Below are 17,977 nucleotides of genomic sequence, written 5' to 3' on the forward strand. Positions count from 1 at the left end.
AGGAATGGGGAGAACTAGAGTGAAATAGAACTGACTTCTCACCTGTATGTCACAAAAACAGGCTCTGCTCTGCAGAAGTTTGCTGAGCCCCATGTGAATGGTGTTGGTTTAAATACGCATCATATTATGGTGGTGGAATAGTGTTCAACTGCATTTTTCTACCTGCGAACCTTGTGTCTCATGCTTCTAGATAATAATTTTTAAATTTAATACCAAGAGCAGTTTGTTCTTAATGCTGCTGCATTTTGTTCATAGGATTAACAAAAGTTTATTCACTCTTTGCATTTTTGTTTCCTTTTCAAGCTTGTCCTGGGGCTCTGGAATATCTGAAACTGCTTCCTAGTGCTGCTGTGACATGTTTAGTAGGCACAGCCTTTTCTTCTCAGGAATTTGCTAAGGTAGTTAAAGTGACCAGAAAGATTCTGCAGACCTAGGCAAACACATCTGGTGTTGTTTCTGGTTTAAGATAGATGGTCATTTCAATCCAGGTTATTGTTTATATGTTAACTGAAATAAAACCCAGACATAGCTGTTGAGTCAAAGGATAATTTATTTTGAGCTTTATTTGCTGTAGCAGCCTATATAGACTAAGACAGTCATCTCCCATGTGAAGTATTCACAGTATGTGGTTTGGTGCTGAGGCCTTCTGATATATATTTATTTAAGTATTAGGTTGGCTTATATTGGATATTTGAGTCATAACCAAAGACTCCAAGTTTAATAATTCAGTACCATAGGCTGATAATTTAGTTCTGTCATGTCTGTGGTTATTGAGGAGCTTTGATTTCTGACACAAGGAAATTGATCACCAAGAAGTGCTCTTGGTAGCATGCCATGAAAAATATGTAGAAGGCTGAACAACTAGACAAGGCAGAAGAAGAAAGGACATTTCTTCATGAACAATGCTTGCAGTAAAAGTGGTTCCTAAGCAGGCAGTAGGATGATGAGTGAGCCATGGTTTAATGGTGGTTGGAAACATGTTTTTAAAGCCAGTTTGACATGCCATGCACTTGACAGCTCTGGTTCGGTATGACTCTCTAGTGCTGTCTGCCAAAACACTTTGTTCAAGTTCTAAGTAGATTAGAAATTAGAAATGTTGTAATTTATGCCTATTAATTTTGTAAAATGCTTAAATACTATTGTCTGCTGGGTATGTTTTAACTTCCTTGTCATCAGAGCCCTTGCAGCTGTTCACAATAGAAATAAAGGGCTGGAGGAAATTACTAATTTAAGAATCTGTCATCTCTGTGACTACAGTATAAAAAGTCTTTTAAACCTGGTGATATGTGGCTCAGAATATCTTCTCTCTTCAGAAAAGAATCTTCATATTGCACTGAAGAATCTCTTTCAACAAAAGTACCAGAAGTGATATCAATACTATGTGGTTATTTATTTTTATCCCATATGACACAAATGTCAGACTGCCCTTTTTTATCACAAGGCTTCGTTGAGTCTGTAGGATTTTGTCTTTTGTTTGTTTGTTGAGTTTCTGTTGTTGTTGTCTTTTCAATCTAAATAATATATTTACTGATAAGGCATTGAATTCCACAATCCCCATGTCTTTTGAATTGCCAGAGAAGTAGAACTGACTTTTTTTTCTTAGCTGAAGTTTGTGCCTGAATAGTTACCAACCATGAACTACAATCAATGTTAGAGGCAATTTTTGAACAGGTAAGAGAAGTTGCACAGACCATATTTGGATTGGCTCAAAAAACCTGCTAATCTGGAAATTTTGAAAGATTAAAGTAATCTAATAATTAGCTTTTGCTTTAGCAATTAGATAACTTATGTGCTATTACTAATAATTCTCCTGTATTCCTAGTGTCAAAACCTTCAGTCTGCCTGCCATTTATTGCAGTCTGCAGTAGCATGAACTTCCAATTTAGTGTTGGCACAAATCTTCAGCAAACTGAAAATATAGGAAAAAAAATAAAACTTGAGTTAATATTAACATAAAGCAAGGCATTTGTCATGACTACGAATATGGAAACTTGTATCTGAACCTCCCTGAAGCTCTGGAGAGTTTTCATTTTGTCAGAGAGCAGCATAATGGTGACCTTTAAACCCCATTTACAACAGAGTAGGTAAGGCTGTGCTTACTGGCTTAACACAAACTGTAAGAACATAGTGTAAGTGCTTTCTGGAGTTTTCCTTTAGACTAAAAGTGTTTCTGCTGTTTCTCATTATAACCCATCACTTCCTTGTTGTAGTCTCCTTTTCCTTGCCAGTAGCTTTTGCATCTTGTACACTTTTGCTACCAGAAGCTTCTGAAAAGCTCTCTCACTAGCCTTCCCTCCTGAGTGCTGTTCCTTGCCTGAGACTCAACAAGCTGGAGGAAGGCCTCACAGCTCAGTTTATTGTCCAGCACGGTGTGCTCTAAATGCCAAGAATAGCTTTGATCTAGTAGATATTAAGCACAAACTTCTTTCATGCAAGCCTAAATATCTTTTGGGCAAGACTTCAGAAAATTAGGTCTTGTCATTATCAGGTCACTGTAGAGTCACAAAGCTCACGTTCAGTGGGCTGTGTCAACTGTCCATGAATATGCTTGTAGGTGCAGAAAACCTCATCCTGCACTGAGGACATATGTAGCTGCATTTACTTAAATATGTTGAGGATGAGGGGAATACAGGTGGCTTAACTCTGGAGTTAAATAGGGATGCTAAATGAGTTTAATGAAGTTAAAGCTCCAGAGGGAGGGCTTTTTTGTCTTTTGGGTTTATTTGGGTGGGGTTTCATTTTGTTGGGTTTTGGTTTGGTTTGTTTTTTTGTGTTTTTTGTTTGTTTGGGGTTTTTTTGTTTGTTTGTTTGGGGTTTTAAGTGTTCTTTTTACTGGGAGCCAGTTGGAAGGAGTGTTCAGTTGAAGTTGAATAATTGTTACAATCTTGATCCATATCCCACAATGTAGAAAGCTGAGAACATCTTAAGATCTTTTCTGTAGAAAGACATCTGAAATTACTGAGTAGCAAATAACTGCTTTTGAAGAAAACTAAAGCAGTAAATTCAGAATTTCATACTTCTGAGTGCATGTTCTTGAAAATGTCACGGTTTTGCTTAACGTTAAGAGACTAGCCTTTGGTATTTTGAAATGAAGTTTGCAGGTAGCAAACCTGTTGGGAGAAGGAAAGCTGCTTGCCTGTGTGTGCACTTAAATGAGATAGGGTAATGCAAAAACAGGTATCAGAACAGTTCCCTCTGTGCTCCTGTGCACAGTAGGTGCTACATGTGCTCTATTTTTCTGCAACATTTGTAAATTAATATGAAGGGACGTTGGTGTTGAAGTCAATGATAGAGAGGCTTAAATCTGGCAGAAAACCCAAGTGAAACCTTTCTCCTTTCTTCCCAAAATACAAGGATTTAAGTTTTCTGGAGTAATTTTATGTAACCAACTTGAGACATTTGGAAGAGGCCTGATTTTCAGGACGTGATGAGCCATTTTAAAGTGGTCTTAGTTTGACTTGAAAAATGGGTGCAGCATTTCTATAGGTAAGTTCTAAATCACTTGCTGTTTAATAGAATGCTAAATAGAAAGAAAAATCAGGGAGTGCTTTTTGTGGTGTTCATCCTAGCTTCCTTCCCAAGCTGTGAGTTTCCTTGGTTTCTGTGGGAGGCAGCCTATGCTTTTCAGTCTCAGAAATGCTTTTCCAACGGTTGATCAGACACATGCTGTTAAAGAGTTCACCTCCTGTGGAAGCAGTAAGCACTGTCTCAGTGTGGGTTGACTGTGGGGAAAAGGGAGATATAATAGCTGATTTAAAACATAATTTCAGCCTCACTTGTAAATAGCTTTGTGGGAGCGACTATGAAGGTAATGGAGTTATTGGAGATTAAACAAGTAAATCCTAGTATGTCAGGCAGCATTTCATTTTAAAATATGCATTAACAGATGATAAACTAATATTTACAAGTTTAGTAGTTTTACATTGCATTTAGCTGGGGATTGTTTGGGCCCATTTTTTAATTTTTGTTTTTTTAATACAGTGTGACCTCTTGCATAGATATAGTGTGGTATTCAAAGGAAAGCATTTCCTGACATACTCATTGTGTACATGCAAAAGCAGACTATGCAGCACTGACTTTTTCATGTGCTGAATAGCACATCCTCTGGGCACAGTTGGATGATTTAGATGGAATGAGCAAGTGAAGGACACCACCAATTTGCCGTGCCCATGAAGTATATGGGACTTGTGGATTTGCCAAGACCTTTGCTTAAAAAAAGCTTTGGCTGAGGGAAACAGAGCTGCTAATTCATAAAGTTGCTAATCAGAGACTTCCAGAATGGGTGCATGGGTTTTTGAGTCACAGTATGTGGCCTCAATGGAGTAATTCAGTTTATCTTTCTATGTACTTAGTTAAAGCTTCAGGTCATAAAAATTCTGCATGTGCCTTAAACATGATCACTTAATATCTGCGTTACTATTCCATGTTCCTGGCCATGATACAGAGTTTGTTTGTTTGTTTTTAAGTGATCCAGGGGGAAAATGTAAATGACAGTAAATGTGAGATGTTACTCTAGATTAAACATCATCTGACTCTGGCACTTTACAGCATGTAGAATAAGCTTAGTTATTACCTAGAGTTTCTTTGGTGCTGTTCTAGAAATGATCTTGCTCATTTTTTTGTCCTTCAGGCATACCTCGTCATTCTCCAAAGGTCAGGAAGCTACTTTGTTTTTTCCCATCTGTCCACTAAGTTTCAAATATTTCTGTCTCCTCCCAGATTTTCAGACTTGAATATTTAAACGTGTTGGTGTTTTGGCTTGCTAAATTTTTTTCCTTCCTCCTAAAGAGAACATTGGGAAGCTGCAGTCAAGTCTGACAGACCCTTGAAGACTGATTAAAATGTCAGAATGAGGGAGAATTTTTAATGGCTGTTAATTCTCAAGTTGGAACTGTCTTTTCTTCATGCTCTTCTTTATTTCTAATGAAGTACAGGTTTTTCAGATGGCACTTCTGGCATTTAAATTGCAACATGATGGTTTGGGAAATGAAGAACAATCATTGTACAGTTATTTGAATTTTATACTGTTTTAATGGTTGCTTCTAGTAAAGTTAGTATGAAGCACTGCCCCGAGAGCCTCAGAAGTGACACAGGTGGGACTGTCACAGGGAGAACAGGAAACTAACACTTTCGCTTCTTGTAGGCCTGAGGATACACTTCTCTCCACAGGTAAAGCCTTTTAGATAGGTTCTCATCCTGCACTCCTTTGGTTGCTATTTATCTTATCTTTTTCCACGTTTCAGGTCAGCCAGAACAATATTACCATGATGTCATCCCCATCTCCTGTCCAACAAGCTCAAACACCCCAGTCAATGCCCCCTCCACCACAGCCACAGCCGTCTCCTCAGCCAGGCCAGCCAACTTCTCAGCCAAATTCCAATGTCAGGTGAGCTAGACTGCAACTTTTGAGGACCTTTGTGCCGGAAGAATTCAGTGTCTCTTACTGTGTTTCCAGTGAAGTGAATGAATTGTGATGTGAGCTTCAGTGAGAGCACGGGTTGTGCCGAATACACTCTGAGACGCTGTGTTTTAGATAAAGAAGCTGAGTGTGAAATCTTCACCAGGTCTACTGGCAGAGCTACAGAATGCTGTAGTGGTGCTTACCAAAAGCATATCTGCTCTTAGGATGATCGTACTTCCTTGTCAGATTCTGGCAGGTTTGACTTTATGCTTATTTTTCAGCTCTGGCCCAGCTCCATCACCCAGCAGCTTTCTCCCCAGTCCATCTCCACAGCCATCCCAGAGCCCAGCAGCGGCACGAACACCTCAGAACTTTAGTGTCCCATCCCCAGGTCCTTTAAACACTCCAGGTAAGTGATCTGAGAACTGTAGGGCGGACTGTGAATGGGGGTATGTTTTGGTAACAGTTCCCAGGAAACCTGTTACTGTTTAGCACCATATAAACTTTAGCCAGCTACAAAGTACCCAGCATTGCTAGTAGTGAAAATGTCCCATGCCCCACAAAACACAACACGGGTATCTTAAATAAAAATAAATTGAAATGTCTTTTCTTGTCATTGAACTATGTAATTTTTTTTTCTAACTTCCCCAATCTTTTGAAAAAAGAATTATATGTAATGGAGCAGGTTTTTAGAGGCATCATGATTCCTTGGTTCCATGCAGGAAGAAACAGAAACAGCATGTGATTGTAAACAATGCAACCACTTAATCACAGGTGACAGGCTGCGGTGCTCCAAAAATACCTTCCTAGGGGTACTCCGACACCTGTGCTCTTTTCTCTCCCAGATGTAATAAGCAGTTTCTGATACTGTGAATGGATACTGGCTTCATCTCATACTAATGTTGTGTGCTCTGCAGTTTGGAAAGCACCAACTAAAGAAAACTGCAGCAAATTCAGTGTGTTGATTTAGTGTTTAATGCACCAGAGTGAAGGCAAAATGAGGACCTAGACAATGGGTATAAGAAACTTCGGACCTTTTCAGAACAAAAAAAGGGTATTAAATGGGAATTGCTTTTCTGTCCACAGAACATGTTATTCCTACACAGTCTAGAAGGTTGGACAAACACTTAAGCTGTGGAGGGCATCAGTTGTGGATATGGATATTAGATGTGAACTACATGTTGAGAGTGCAACGTTTCAAGCCTAGATTCTGAAATGAGAATGCTGTTCTGCATTCTCTGCTCAGCACATTTTATCATCCCTGTGACCTGCTGTGTTTGCTTTTTGCCAGGAAACCCAAACTCTGTCATGAGTCCAGCCAGTTCTAGCCAGTCAGAGGAGCAACAGTACCTGGAGAAACTCAAACAGCTATCAAAATACATTGAGCCACTCCGGAGGATGATCAATAAAATAGATAAAAATGAAGGTGAGGTTGCCAATATTGGTCATGCATTTCCCTCTGCCAGCTGCCTCTTCTGATGAAAGAAGCAGTGCCTTGCCTTTTATGAGAGTTTCTTTTCTTCCAGGGTTTAAAAATTACAGTGAAAGTTAGTTGTTCTGTCTTGCCTATGACTGTAAGGATTTTACTGTGAGGTGTGGGTAAAATCCTCATCCTTAAATTCCTATCAGTTTTCCTTTACTCCTGATCCCTTTGAGATGTACGGAGCTTACGCAGTGGATATACTTATATGAAAGATCTTTGATCCTCACTGCTTCCTTCAGCAGTGGCTCATATTTTCACTGTTAACAGCATGCTGTATTTCTGTATGCAAGTCTGGAAGCTATTCTTGTGATCAGTGTTAATGTCTTTTATTTCAGACAGGAAGAAGGACCTGAGTAAAATGAAGAGTCTCTTAGATATCCTGACTGACCCTTCAAAACGGTAACTGTTTTTCCTTTTGCCTGGGCATTGTGTCTCACAACCCTTCCAGAAACTTGTTTACCAACCAGCCATGTTGGCATTGAAACTGTCTGTGGGGCTTAGACAGCTGAAACTCTTTAGCCAAGGTGACCATTTTGTGGTGACGGAATCTCACCTTTTCTCCAGGTGCCCTCTGAAGACACTGCAGAAATGTGAGATTGCTCTGGAGAAGCTGAAGAACGATATGGCTGTGGTATGTAAAGCTTTGCTTTAACAAGAGATAAGCAATTAATTTCAAAAGGTCCTAAGATTTGGCAAGGTAATTTTTTGCATATTTTGTTGCTCATGCTGTTAAGACTTAAAGGAAGGTTGGACAAAATTTTTTAAAAGGAAAAAAATGGGTATTTACTTAATGTAAGTCACCTGTATGCATCTTTTAACTGAACTTTCAAATTCTTGTGCTTTTTGCAAAGACAATTAATTCTTTCTTTGAACTTATGCAGCTGATTTCAGGACAGACTCCCCTAAATGGAAGCTGCAGATGGGGTTTTTTTTTGTTTGTTTGTTTTTTTCCTTAATTTTGCTGCATGCAGTTTCGAGAATTTCACGCATTGGAAGTTAACTGATATGAAATTTCACTGAATCAATAGTAGAGGTTTCTTTTTTTTGGTGATGATTAAAAGAAAAAGGCCTTCTCTTGTGTTCCAGCCTACCCCACCACCTCCCCCAGTGCCCCCCACCAAACAGCAGTACTTGTGTCAGCCACTTCTGGATGCTGTTCTGGCCAACATCCGTTCACCAGTCTTCAACCATTCCCTTTACCGGACATTCATGCCAGCTATGACTGCAATTCATGGACCACCCATCACGTATGTGTGATTGGCCTGCTGGCTTGTCTTAATGTTCATTATTGAAGGAAAATAAATATTTACTTTTAGAAAATACTAAAAGAAGAGATGGGGTGGGTATGAATTCTGTCTTTCCTTTCTGTACAAGTAAAATGTTTAACAAGTGTGGTGTGGGCACATTTTCACCTGGTCCTTTTGTGGGCTGTATTTTGCACAGGGCCCCAGTTGTTTCCCCTCGAAAACGGAAGTATGAGGAGGATGAGAGACAGACCATTCCAAATGTCTTACAAGGGGAAGTTGCAAGATTAAATCCTAAATTTCTGGTGAACCTGGACCCTTCCCACTGCAGTAATAATGGCACAGTGCATCTCATATGCAAGCTAGGTAAGCAAGAAGAAACTAAAGGCTCAATTGGGAAAAAAGTGCTGATTTTGATTGTAGAAATTTGAAGAGTTTCTTGCTAATAGTCTTGACTCTTGCCAACCTGTGACTTCTGCATGAAGTCTGTACTTAGCAGATTCACAGCACTGTTCCATCACAACCTTCTACACAGCCTGCTTCAGGGTGCACCTGGAGTTTTCCTTCACACTGACTGATCCTTTTATTGCACTGAAGTTGCAATTGGTAGCCTCATTTAGTACCTAGGAAATTACTTGTTGATAGTAACAGTCTTAATTGCTGATTGGATCTATACTGATATGTGAGACTTGTTTTGCTTTTGAATTCCAGTGGGAAAAATAGATTCTTTCTTCCTCCCCTTCATTTGAGAAATATGAATGTTCTTGTCCTGAATATTAGTATATAAGGCACTTAATTTTCAAAAAGGTGTCTAAGTTAGTGAGAGTCAACTGATGGAATGGTGAGATTGGCAAGCTGCAGAAATGTTTAAGAGATGGAGCTATTTTTACCAGGCTTTTCTTCCAAGAAGTCAAGTATGTTGTTAAAGTGAGCAGTGAGATTGCCTTCCAGTAAAAATGAAGAGGTACAGCCTGGTTCCTGCTTGGTGTTCAGAAGCTAGAAAACAAGCTGAATTGTGCACAAAAAACCCACTCCATCTAGCAAAGAATACATTGTTCTGATGAGAAGTGTGTTTGTATTCTAGATGACAAGAACCTTCCAAATGTCCCACCACTACAGCTCAGCGTCCCAGCAGACTATCCAGACCAGAGCCCTCTGTGGATAAAAAACCCCAGACAGTATGGTATGAGGATGGTAGCATGGCATTTGGTGGGCATGTGTTATGTGGTACTAGTGGGGGAATGTGAACAGCTAATATTGCATGGCAACAATTTTTTTTTTTTAATGATATTTTTATTATAACTCCCATTTATCTGTTATCTTATTTCCAGCAGCCAATCCCTTCTTGCAGTCAGTGTATCGGTACATGACTTCAAAACTATTGCAACTGCCAGACAAGCATTCAGTCACTGCACTCTTGAACACCTGGGCACAGAGTATTCGTCAGGCTTGCCTCTCTGCTGCATAACATCCCACTTCCTAAGTTATGAAGCAAGAAAGAAGGTCTGGACAGCTGGCCTCTTCCACATGCCACTGGAAAATCACAGGCATTCTGGGGAGGGTACTTCAGAAGAAAGAAGCCTTAGGTTGTTTTGTTTCTAGGTGTCAGGTTCAGTAGAGAACCTGATGTTAGACTTAGCTTTTCATGCTTTTTATCTTCTGCCTCTGTGGACTTTTGCCAGCATTTTCAAATATACAAAATGTGTATATATGGTTCTTGTATTAGGATGAGTTTTTACTGTCTTCTTAGAGAAGAAATTATTTGTGGACTTCCATCAGGGAGTCTGGTATAAGAGGGAGTAGGGAGAGAATGTCCTAATTTGGTTCAAAGTTTGCTCAGTGCCAGTATTCCCTTCACACTGTATGTTTTGTGACCTGATGCTGCCCCAGAAATAAATTAGCTGCAGCTGACATGTGCTTGCAAACTTCTCAGTGGTTGCAGGAATCTTTTTGCCTGTTAGCTTTGCCCAGATATGGGATAAAATACAGCTTTTTAAGGTGTCCCTCAAATGCATAACATAAATCTGGATAATTACACTTGGGGGTGGAGAAACAAATAGAGGGGGAAAAAAGTATTTTATAGCTTATTTTAAAACACTACTTTGTATAAATGGTTTTTGGTTAGCGTGGACCATGTTTCTTGCTCTAAAAGGGTGAGTTGATGAGAAAGAAGAGATACTGATGTGCACAGTGACTTGTTATAAACTCAGTAAACGTGTACATAAAGGTGAGGGGGAAAAAAGCCAACTGTGTAAGACCAAGTAACACGAATCAATCCAACAGGCTTGCAGCTCCATTGCTTTTACTGGGTCTCTCTAGGGCATCTGGCTTCCTCTGGGAGTTTATACAGTTCAGTGAAAATGCTTCTATGCTACATCAGCTTGTTTACAAAGAAAAGGAAAAAAACAAAATAGCTCAGGAGTAGAACTGACAACTAGTATTTTGTGCCTTGGGCAAATTTGGGTACTCAAGTCAGTCATCAGCTGCCTTATTGTTGGGCACTAATGAAAACTGCCACAAGTAACTAATTTCATCCGTAGTGCAATTGTTTTACTTTCCCTATGCTTGTAAGTTACTCTTAAATTCCTGGAGCAGAAAAATCTGAGATTTCATATCTTCCCGTTACATCCTGCTCCATCTCCCTGTTTTGTGCAGCAAACCTTAAAGAGCAGCTGGGCTCTCTTACAGTAGTGTCAAGACTTGCTATGACCTTCGTAAATCTGTGTGGTGTCATCAGTTTTAGGATGTTTTTAAATGTGGGTACTTAGTAAGCACTGACTTGAGGCAGCAGAATGCCATCAGTATTTTGTACATGAACTAATGCATTATCTGCTTGTTTCTATTGTAATAAATTTATTATTATTCCTGTGTTGGATGCTAACATCATGCTGCTCTTCCCAAGTTGATCCCTAGAAACCAGTTCTGTTGTATCCATTGGATGATGGTTACTTTGTTCTGTGGTAAGTGATAACTCTTAGATCATAAATGGCTCTTCATCCCATGCAACACTGTCTGTCTTACAGTCCTTATAGTGGAGGACCTGGTCAAGAGACTAGTAATGGTATCTACAAACAAAAGCTGTAGTTTTTTTAAACTGCTACTGTTACGTGGCTGACTTTTTCCCTAGGGCAAAAGAACCAGCAGCACCAATACAATTTGAAGTAAGTAATTAAGTCATAACTCAAGAAATGAGGCTAGAAATCGGGTTTTACTGCCAGGGTCTACCACTGAGATGTTTATAGAGTTTATTTTGTAACAGTTTGTTTAAAACATATCTGGAAAGAGCTGCAAAACATGAATGTCCCTCAGGATTACAGGAATTTTCCTAGTGCAGTTTTCACAGCTGCCACTGCAGTACCTTTCGGTTTTTCTTCAAACAAGATGTAATGAGATGTTAAGACTTCAAAACTGTTTCTGCATATGCACAGTTCATTTAATCATTATAAATATTGATGGCTCAGTCTTTCCCCCACAGAGGATTCCATAGGAATGCTTTTATTAAAATAAATTTTACATTGATTATCTCCACTCCACATGACCATGTAATTGTTTATAAAACTCAATTAACTTTAATATTAAAAAAATACTTTAGGAAGATCTGATACAATAATTCAGACACTTTAGTCATTCAATCCCAGGCTCATCCTTAAAACATTTATTTTTACAAGCGTAAGCTGAGAGAAGGAAATTAATGTTCATGTGGTTTCCATCCTTCAGAGAAAAAAGTCATTATTATGGCATAAAGAAAATATCCAATCAGGATAATGAACGTGCAGCCCACTGGCCCAACGTTAAACCAGGATGCAATGAAGTAGATCATCAGCAAAGAAATGAGAGTCCTGTAGCTAGCTAGAAACCTCAGACTGATTCTTGGTCCCCAGTTCTGGCTTGTCCTGTCCTTCACCACAGGACTATACCTGATCTTCTGAATGAGGTGTGGGTTGGTAAGATGATAGCGACAAAGTCTGCCAACAAAGTCTTCCCTCGAGCAAAGCACATCCATCTGATCAGCAAACTGAGGTAAGAAAAGTTTAAGAATTGGTATTCATAAAGTGTAACTTATTTTACAATTTTCTTCATTTATAGGATGAGGATTATAGGAAATATAGGGGAAAACCCATCAGTAGTTTATCAGTGCTAGAACTGTTTTAGTGCAGACTTGCCTTTTATCTGTCGTACCTATAGGAAGAAAATAATTTGTTTTTCCTGTTTGGAAACATTAATTCTGAATTAAATTCCCTTTGTTAATCAAGCATAAGGAATACATTTAGAATGTCATTAATGAATTATTTAGGAAAAGCAGAACTACAGATAGAGAAGATCAGAAGATCAGAAGCAGGCCTGATCCTATTAGGAAATACCCTCAATAAAGGCAAGAACAAACCAAGTGTCAGGCGTGTGCAGGTGCAGTGAAGAACAGGAATTGGAAATGGGAGACAGAGAAGGGGCCAGAGCTGTACTCACCCTCTCGTTGAGAGCTGAGGACAAACGGAACAGGAGGCGGACCAGGGTGGCGTTCTCATAGCTCCGGATGGGCTGCAGCTCTGTGTCCCCTTGGTACTGCACCTCAAACCTACGTAAGCCATTTATCATCTAGAAACAGGAAAGCAAACCCCTTATCCTATAGCTCCCACCTGAAACACCTTTATATGGGCACCTCTCAGCCCCAGATAAACTGAATTTCTGTTGATACAGAAGGAAAATAGTTTTTTTCAAGAAGAATCTTCTCTCACCTGATACCTGCCAAGGGGTGTAAGGATGAGGCCATCCTCACTTTCAATGCAGTCTGGAAGCTGTTTTTTTCCGTTCTCATCTGGAGCTGTCCCACACTGCATCATCATCTGGGTCAGCTGGGCTTCATTCAGCTGCTCAAGAATAACACAGTTCTAAAGCAGGTGTTTGATCTACTCCCTTCTTTTATTTCATTTTTCTCCCTTTATGAACTCCTTAGCAGTGGAAGCCTTTGAAGGCCAGCACAGATACAGAGAACTGCTTAACAGCACCTTGGTTGGACATTAAAAGGAGAGCAAAGTCTCCAGATTTCTGCTCCTCAAATCCAAGAGAGGTGTTCTGCTTTATGTCCCTTACTCCTCAGGAGCTGTTAAATAGCTGTCTTCTAGGTCAATCCTATACAAGGGAGCATAGCTGACAAATTAATCTGTTAAGTTTAACCAAAGAAACAGCCTAGTTTCAGTTCATCCATTCATCTATGCAGTTACAGGTTGTAATTTTATAGCTCTTTACAATTAGGAGATGCTGGGCTGTTTTTAAAATTTAAGCCATGTCTTGCCTGTTTGTAAATATGAGAACAGGCAAAAATGGACAGCTTTGGTAAAAAACTATATTCCAAAAGATCAGTCACTGAAAACAAGGTGAGCTTAATATTTAGAAATTAAGCGCTTGTAGCTTTGCCTGTACTAAAAGTGGTTTTGAAGTGGTCAGGTAAAGTTAAGCCTAAAAGCCTGAGAAAATTTGCTAGCAGGGTCTCTGGATGGTTTTATGACCCTAAAAAGTACAAGACGCAGAAGTATGTCTGATGAATCCTGACTCCTGTTCACACTACCATGTCAGAAAAGTTCTTAGATGCTACGTACCTTGAAGATTTCACACAAGTACTCCAGTGCCTTCTCTAAATACTCGTCTGTTTTTTTGATGCTGTCTTGCCCAATTTCATCAAGGTCATTGCCTGTGTAGGAACCATTCATCTCAGATGGTGTAAATCTAAACCATGAAAAGAAGGACTGGCCAGCCACTGTCTCTGCTGAATGGTCCGATATGGATTTTGCTGTTTGCTGTGCCTGACAAATTAACTGAGCCAGTTTTAACACCTAAAACAAAAAAAATGGTGTGGGATGAACATAAAGGACCAATAAGCATCAATACATGGATAAAACTTTGCCTTGGTACCTGGAGTGAGAGTAGACCCAGCAAACTCATATGGACCCTTAGCTCATATGGACTTGTGCTAAGACTGTTAGTTGCATTTCCAGTAGGGCAAAGGTAGGTCTTTGCTGTTGAAGCATTTAAGGAACTTAATGCTTCTTAGATTTTTATAGCTACTTTTTTTAAAGGTACTGATCAATACAATGATTCACAAGTTCCCAGGAAGCACACCTGAGAGGAAATACTTGCAATATTCTACTCCAAGGCAGCAAGCTGCTATATTAACTTATTTAGCAAAGATAAAGGTAGATTTTTACAGTTGTGCTGGACTGAGACCCCTCGGATTCCAGAATTAACCATCAGTAAACTTAACTACACAGTAGTGCAGGATGTAAAATTTTCCACTCCTCATAATATGGATGCTCAGCATTGAGAAAACACCTGTCAAAGTGAAGAGGCAAGTGACAACACCCTTCTTGCTTACCAGATTTCTGACTTCTGTGCCAAACATCTGTTTATACTGGAAGTCCTGTCCTTCCAGGCTGTAGACATGACTCTTCACCTTAAATGAAGCATCTGTAATAGTTGGAGGCCATGATGAGAGGAAGCTCCCACCAAGTGTGGGGCTCATAATAAGTCGGTGTTGACGATGGGGAATAACAAGTTCGGGTTCCAAAAATAACTGTTCTCCTAGAATGTGAGAAAAATAGTAAAGAGGCTTCATAATACTCATGTTTTCACTACAAAGCATCTTCACTTGCTTTCAGGTAGGCAGATAGTTCTAGGGAGAAAAAGGTCTTAATTACATTTTTTTTCATTTAATCATCTTTACCCACAGCAGAAAATGTTAAGACTCCATTGAAATGCAGACCATACAGTCAACATTTTAAGCCTGTAACTTTTTTCAGCAAAGGCAGTGGAAAATCATGGTACTTAAGGCACTAATACTCGCCAAATCTTGCTTCTCCCAAATTGACTGTACCCTAATTATCCTAAAGTGCATACATAAGTAGTTGACTAGGTATTTTGCTAAGTACAGATACCTTCAGATATACAAAAAGTTTTAATCCTGAGGTAAATAAGTAAGACAAGTGTTAAGAGAAACTGACTGTATTGTAAGTACCCTATACTGTGTTATTTATTCTTTAAAGAAAAATTGTGGGGTGAAATCTAAATGCTGGTGGTTAGAAAAGAGCTACAGGCATATTAAACCAGTATGACAAACATTAGTGAAGACTCTGAATGGTTAATAGGGAGAGTAAATCTATTCACCTCAGTGCTTCTGAGTTAAGATGTAGCCATTGTGATGAAAGATTGAGACAGGACAGCATAAGATGTCAAAATATCCATTTACCTTTCAGGATCATTTCAGCTAGATTGGGCTGAGCAAAGACCTTGGCTACTCGGAACACCATGAGAGCATTTTTTGGACTGACCAAGTCTGTTCGAAGAGCTCTGTTCAGAAATCCTACAAACAGCTTAGTGTACATGAGTAGGTTTTCTTGAATGAAGGCAGCCCTGTCAAAGTGAGTACAGGATTTGTGAGTACAGCTATTTAAATAATTGTTATTTCATCTTCTGCCAAATGAGTCATTAAGGGAACGTTTTATACTGTCTCTGGAAAGATGCTTTATTTCCATGAGACAAAAGAGTACTCCTTTCAAAACAAAATCTCTGATCTTTTATGGGAAGCCAGTTCAGGGTTGGTGGATACTTCCTGAAATTCTGCTGGTTTACTCAGGATCTGCATAAACACTGGGGCTTGGCTCAAGGTACTCAGGGTTGTTTCCCCTTACCATTTCTCCGACACGCTGCGAGGCATGGGCTCTGTGCTTTGTGGTGGCTTCTCTGGAGCATATCTCCAAGGCTGCAAGTAACTTAACCACATCTCAAGAACCTAAGCACAATCACACATGAAAGAACACATGAGTATCTGTACTTTTTTGAAAGGAATTCAGAAAGGGTTTTTTGTTTGTTTCTTTTAAACCTCATGTGGCCTCTGTAAACATTTCTTCTGACATTCTGCCTTACATGAGTACCTTGAACACAGATGTAATTGACTGGAGGTCTACTGTAAATTAGTATCATAGTAGTTTTGTTTATGACCTATCATATTAGATAAAATATTAAGAAATAAGGACTTAAAAGAATATCTGTTTTAATAGTAACACAGACTTCTCAAACAGCAATTCTCAATGTCAGGAAAATCATCCAGCAACCTGTAGTAATTCTTACCAAGATCTATCCAACTTCCTTCTTACATCTAATTGCTAACATTAAATGTTATCATTTCAATAAAGAATTTCACTGCTGTAGAATAAAAGGAATTTAAAGACCAAGAAATAGGTGCTAAACAGCAATAACAAATTACTAGCTCTGTTGACTACAGACTTAGAGACACAGGTACATACTGCTCTGAAAGATGCATCCAGAGGCCAGTGGCCAAAACAGTGTTGCAGAAAGATATAAAGTTTCTCCTGGACAAAACGAGGAATTACAACCCTGCAAACAAATTCAGAGACAATCACGTGTATAAACCAGCAGCAAACTTTAAAAACAAAACAAAAAAACAACCAACCCAACTGCAAATACAGAAAGAACTGTAACTGAAGTTACTTCTGGCCATTGAATTTCAACTCAAATACATACGTATACAATTCTTGGCCAGAATCCTCTGGTAGCATTTTATTTTCTCTGACTTGTGCCAAGGTATAGATCAGTGTAATAGCAAGACATCCCCCTTCCTGAAGCTGTCCCCCAATCTAGTGGATCTGAGAAACATCATCCATCACCTCTCATGTACTTCTAATGTGCTTCTGTATTTAGCCATCAAAACAACCTAATTCAACCTCTCGGTGAAAGCAGAGCTTTTCAGGGAGAAGCTCTATTTATTTCAGATGGGTTGCTCATGTACCTACCTTTTAAACTCCTCTAGTGGGCTGGCTGTGTGGGAGTGGGCTGAAGGGGAGAGGGGCTCTGGTTTCAGGCTGTTGCTGAAAGCATGCAGATGTTTCACAAGCAGTCTAACCACCAGCACGTGCTCTTCAGTGGGCTTAAATGATTCCTAGATTCAAAGCAAAAGACAGGGAGATAATAAGTATCATATGTTAAATGTCCAGGAGAAATTCAGGAAAATTAATGCTCAGATCAGAAACAAATACAAGAAATGCTCTCCTCCTTCTAGGTTCTTCACTGTAGTTTGGTGCCACCTGATTTTAGACAGACTTGCTCCCCGGGACAAGCTGCATCCATCTTCTGCCATCAGTTCACTACGAAACAGTAGTGTATTTTTTATAATGTGATTGTAAGAAAAATTATCTACAGGACTCTTAATGCACTGAATTTCAGGCTAGCATTAAGGAACAGAATAACTTGTAGATTCCAACTTACCCCTTTCTGAAAAAAGAATATGCAGCCTTTCATTATGGTTACAAGTTCATTGCTATGGACAGCACAGCAGATCCTTTGTTTATGCTCTTGGCTGGCTTTACTGAGCTCTCCTTCCTATGCTGGTACTCATCTGCCTTCTAAGAAATAATAATCCTAGATAGAGTTATGGGAACAGTAAGAACTGCTTCAAGTCCTGTGTGATCATGTTGCTTCTAGCATCATTATGGATAGAATGAGCCTGGGGGGGAACAGCAAAAGGAGTGATGGTGAACCACTGTGATGTTATGAATAAATGAGTGAGTGTATGATAGAGCAGGGAGATGAATGAGGTAAAAAAGAGCTAGTTCTCCTGGATGCCCAGCACCAGAGTTGGTCTGCTGCAGAATCTGGGGACAAAGCACTGACTCTTTTGCTGCTGTAATCTGCTTTATTAGTAGTGACCTAATATTAACCCACTATGGAAGGCAGATTTTAAGATACCATTTGTATTCTAAGTTTCACAGCTCTCATGTTTCTCAAAAGTTGAGAACAATGTACCTGAATCAAAAGCTACAGCTGTAAGTATAACAGAAGATG

The 17,977-nt window shown here is 39.4% G+C and overlaps 2 protein-coding genes across 2 annotated transcripts in view; one reads left to right on the plus strand and one right to left on the minus strand.

Annotated features, from left to right (window-relative positions):
- MED15 (mediator complex subunit 15) overlaps positions 1 to 10,014 on the plus strand; it is a 22,178-nt gene extending 12,164 nt beyond the window's left edge. Inside the window, 9 exon segments of the mRNA XM_010004792.1 lie at positions 5,244 to 5,386; positions 5,683 to 5,810; positions 6,693 to 6,827; positions 7,220 to 7,283; positions 7,449 to 7,515; positions 7,971 to 8,131; positions 8,328 to 8,494; positions 9,213 to 9,311; positions 9,460 to 10,014. Of these exon segments, the coding sequence (XP_010003094.1) occupies positions 5,244 to 5,386; positions 5,683 to 5,810; positions 6,693 to 6,827; positions 7,220 to 7,283; positions 7,449 to 7,515; positions 7,971 to 8,131; positions 8,328 to 8,494; positions 9,213 to 9,311; positions 9,460 to 9,596 (1,101 nt within the window). The 3' untranslated portion in view covers positions 9,597 to 10,014.
- Positions 10,015 to 11,804: 1,790 nt separating this feature from the next.
- The window catches only part of SMPD4 (sphingomyelin phosphodiesterase 4, neutral membrane (neutral sphingomyelinase-3)), a gene marked incomplete at its 5' end in the record, with an annotated part of 17,063 nt that continues 10,890 nt past the window's right edge, over positions 11,805 to 17,977 (minus strand). The window contains 9 exons of the mRNA XM_010004854.1: positions 11,805 to 12,143; positions 12,593 to 12,721; positions 12,862 to 12,993; positions 13,723 to 13,956; positions 14,496 to 14,701; positions 15,366 to 15,529; positions 15,808 to 15,908; positions 16,423 to 16,513; positions 16,930 to 17,075. Coding sequence (XP_010003156.1) covers positions 11,817 to 12,143; positions 12,593 to 12,721; positions 12,862 to 12,993; positions 13,723 to 13,956; positions 14,496 to 14,701; positions 15,366 to 15,529; positions 15,808 to 15,908; positions 16,423 to 16,513; positions 16,930 to 17,075 — 1,530 coding nt within the window. The remainder of the gene's footprint in view (positions 12,144 to 12,592; positions 12,722 to 12,861; positions 12,994 to 13,722; positions 13,957 to 14,495; positions 14,702 to 15,365; positions 15,530 to 15,807; positions 15,909 to 16,422; positions 16,514 to 16,929; positions 17,076 to 17,977) is intronic.

Source organism: Chaetura pelagica, unplaced genomic scaffold (assembly GCF_000747805.2).
Source record: "Chaetura pelagica isolate M959 unplaced genomic scaffold, ChaPel_1.0 scaffold249, whole genome shotgun sequence".
Lineage (NCBI taxonomy): Eukaryota > Metazoa > Chordata > Aves > Apodiformes > Apodidae > Chaetura > Chaetura pelagica.